We start from the raw sequence: 3,606 nt of genomic DNA on the forward strand, positions 1-3,606 counted from the left end.
ATCTTGTTATGTTATTTATTTTCTTCTATTACGATGTTTTACTATCCGACACTTACAAATGTACAATTCCTAATTTTATTTAATAAATCGGTTGTCGACCTCCATTTAAAAGAAATGATGTTGATGCAATTGCAATTACAATTACAGTTACAATTATTCTCTAAAAAAAAATTACAATTACAGAGTAGAACAAAAATAAGATCAAAAGTTACTGAGTTTGTTGGGCCGCCTGAGAATAATAACTCACTTCCCTAAAATGGACGTCGGTGTCTTAGGCATTTCCTAAATTTAGAAAGGCCAATTAGTTTGCTCCACGTAGGTAAAACTTGATGTCGAATACTAGCCACGTGCCACTTGCTTAATGCTTAGTACATAGATTTGGTATCGTGTCCAAAATGCCGCCACGCGTACGGTCATAACAGAGTAAGTACACAAGCACTGGCCCATTTGTTCAGAATAAACAAATATATACCTACCAACTAAGCATGAACTGAAATTCTTTTCTATTGGTGGTTGTCTTTGAATAATAATTTACTTTTCTATGAATTCTTGAAAAAAAGGAAAATATAACAGATGAATTCTTGTTCAATTCAAGTAACATTTTGGTGATCTTGTTGTGACCAAAAAATTTGCCTTAGATCAGATAAAAGAATCGATTGTTACTGACTTACTGACTTGATATTAGAGTGTACATGACTTTTTTGTAAGTGTTCGAGTTATAAATTTTATATAGAGAAATGAAATCTACACTCTTAAATTGTAATCCACACTTCTATTTTTTATTTTTGTAACTTAAATTTTGTTTTTAGTAACTTAATTTTTGTTTTTTATGTAAATGATGACTAAAAATGAAAAATAAGAGTGTAAATCACAATTTAAAAAATGTGAATTTTATATATATTTATGTTTCAAGCTACTATACTTCTTATCGAATTAAAATAAACGATCAATAATAAACTGCGTCCTAGTTAATAAAAGTTTATTAATCAATCTTTACTTACAATATTAGTCAAACCACGAGACTAGTCTATGGATAAGAATCACACCTCAATGACTAGTGACTACGACTCTACCCGATTACCGTTTTATAAATAAAAACACAAATTTAGCGTACTACTAGGTTTTTTTTTTTTTTTTTTTTTTTTTTTTTGTTTTTTGTTTCTAATTTCAATTTTATTGCAGTTTCTTTTTGAATAATTATATAATTATGTATAAATAAGAAGGGGTGAAGTGTGAGACAGCCAAAAGGGCGGTTGCATTTCTACACCACATTTCCTACCAGAAGCTCAAAATCACACAAAACTCAAACCAAAAATCATCTGACCCAGAAAAACCCCACTTCAGAAAAACCCCTTTTCTACTTTGTGTGCTTTCACAAAATCTTCAAGCCTTTGACATAGAGTGCTTCAAGAGCTCAGCAGCTTATGGTGTCTGTAAACCCAAACCCAGCGCCTCAGGGTTTTTACCTATTCGATCCCACCAATATGGGCCTCCCGGGACTCAATTCCATGCCGCCGCCGACGACGCCTTCTACGACAAGCACCACCATGTCGTCGGCGGCCCAAAACGCCGCGTCGTTGGCCGAGGATCAGAGCAAGAAGATCCGGAAGCCGTATACTATTACCAAGTCCAGGGAGAGCTGGACTGACCAGGAACATGACAAGTTTCTAGAAGCTCTCCAGCTGTAAGCTCTTCAATTTTCTCTCTTGCTTTTTGATTTTGTATCTGGGAATTGGAGGTCTGTTTGATTTTGGTGAAAATATATGAAAAAGTTTTAATCTTTACTATAGAAATTAAAAAGCTCTGTTTTTCGTTTTTCTTATAATTTAAACAGAGAATTGGAGTTCATTTGGTTTTTGGATATTTGTTAATTGTAATTAGAGATAATTTAGAGGGTTGTTAGGATCTAAAAGGGTGAGTCTTTTTCGGGTTTGGGATGTGTGATATAGAGAGCTTTTAAGTTTCTAGTAGGGGGAAAGTGAGACATTGTGATGCTGTTTTGTATATGTGAAAGTATAGTGCTTTGGATGTGTTTTTGATGTGGTACTGTGGCTGTAAGCTTTATGGATTACCACTAATGTGAATTAAACTGTTTTTGTTGTCAACTCAGATTCGACCGGGACTGGAAGAAGATTGAAGCTTTTGTTGGCTCAAAAACGGTTATCCAGGTGAGTACTACACATAGTTAGAGTTATTTATGATGAAAGATTTTGGAGCTTTAAATGGTTAGTTGAAGCATGAAGTCGAATGGTTTACATGTCTATGTAATAAAAGTAAAGTTTGGTGGTTTTGTCAGGTATTGCTATTATCTTTGTTGTGTCATGTCAGGTTGGCATTCTTAAGCTAATGGTAAACTACCTATATGTTGATTATGTTCTACATAAAAATATAATTTCTGTTTATAAAGGTAGGTACCATAAGAGTTTCAAATTTTTTTAGTGCCCTGCATGGTTTGCCTCCTGAAATTTTGTGGTAGCTTCATTTGTTGATTGAAGATAGTAGTAGCAGAAACTGATTGTCCTTTGTGTATGAACTCATAAGTAAAATAAACTGTTCAGAGGAATTTCAATGCTAGCAGACCACATACAAAATAACACATATTATTGGATAATATACATTAGATCAGGTTTTCATATAATCATGCAATTTTGAATCATACCGACTTTTTTTCCATAGGTTCTATAAAATTGTTACAGCCTCCTCCTCATCTTTTGAGAAAATTTGGCATGGTTTATACTTTATAGTAAGTTTTTAGGTGCAACAGTTCAGGCATGTTATTTCATGGACAGAGAAAATAGTAACAAGAAACAAAATGTTTTGCAAGTTGTGCTGCTTTTCTATGTATAGAAATTGGATACGTTTAGAGCATTTCCTTAAATCTTTGCTTAGTTCATATTGTCTAACTTTCATTTGTCTGCATTGTACTAAAGCTAAGTGTTATCCTTGTTAGATACGTAGCCATGCACAAAAGTACTTTTTGAAGGTTCAGAAAAAAGGGACAAGCGAGCATGTACCTCCTCCTCGGCCAAAGAGGAAAGCAACTCATCCATATCCACAAAAAGCTCCTAAAAGTGGTAAGCAACTTAGCATAGTCAACCATAGCTTTCTTGGCAATTCTTCTTATGTTTCCACAGAATTATTGCTTATATGTTAAATTTCTGGCAGCTCCAGTAGTATCTCAAGTCGTTGGACCATTTGAATCCTCATCTGCTTTGCTTGAACATGGATATACCTACCAGCCAGATTCTTCATTTGTGCATAGCACTCCTGTTACTAGTGCAACTTTATCTTCCTGGAGTCATAGTTACGTGCCTCCTGTCAACGCGTCACAAAAAACTAAAGGTTTCAGTTTTTCCCACCTATCTTTGTCTTGAATTTTTGTTTTTTCATTCATATTAAGAAGTTCAAAGTTTGCTCCATGTCATATAATCATACTTTATTATGTTATTTCTTAGATGATGGAAGGCTAGCTGGTTCAGCAGATGCACAGAACTCTTGTTACAGTAGTAGTAACGAAAGCAAACCTACAACTTGGTCAATGGGTGAGACATTTGGTCGCGCATGTCATCACCAGCCACAGAGAGGTTAAAATTCTCTCTCTCTCTC

At 34.5% G+C, this 3,606-nt stretch overlaps 1 protein-coding gene and 1 pseudogene across 1 annotated transcript in view; one reads left to right on the forward strand and one right to left on the reverse strand.

Annotated features, from left to right (window-relative positions):
- Window positions 1-447, reverse strand: part of LOC101306679 — a 5,143-nt pseudogene extending 4,696 nt beyond the window's left edge.
- A 792-nt stretch (window positions 448-1,239) lies between these two features.
- LOC101310931 (transcription factor ASG4-like) overlaps window positions 1,240-3,606 on the forward strand; it is a 5,770-nt gene continuing 3,403 nt past the window's right edge. Inside the window, exons 1-5 of the mRNA XM_004306691.1 lie at window positions 1,240-1,684; window positions 2,111-2,168; window positions 2,951-3,074; window positions 3,166-3,342; window positions 3,456-3,584. Of these exons, the coding sequence (XP_004306739.1) occupies window positions 1,425-1,684; window positions 2,111-2,168; window positions 2,951-3,074; window positions 3,166-3,342; window positions 3,456-3,584 (748 nt within the window). The 5' untranslated portion in view covers window positions 1,240-1,424. The remainder of the gene's footprint in view (window positions 1,685-2,110; window positions 2,169-2,950; window positions 3,075-3,165; window positions 3,343-3,455; window positions 3,585-3,606) is intronic.

Source organism: Fragaria vesca, linkage group LG7, assembly GCF_000184155.1.
Source record: "Fragaria vesca subsp. vesca linkage group LG7, FraVesHawaii_1.0, whole genome shotgun sequence".
Taxonomy (NCBI): Eukaryota; Viridiplantae; Streptophyta; class Magnoliopsida; order Rosales; family Rosaceae; genus Fragaria; species Fragaria vesca.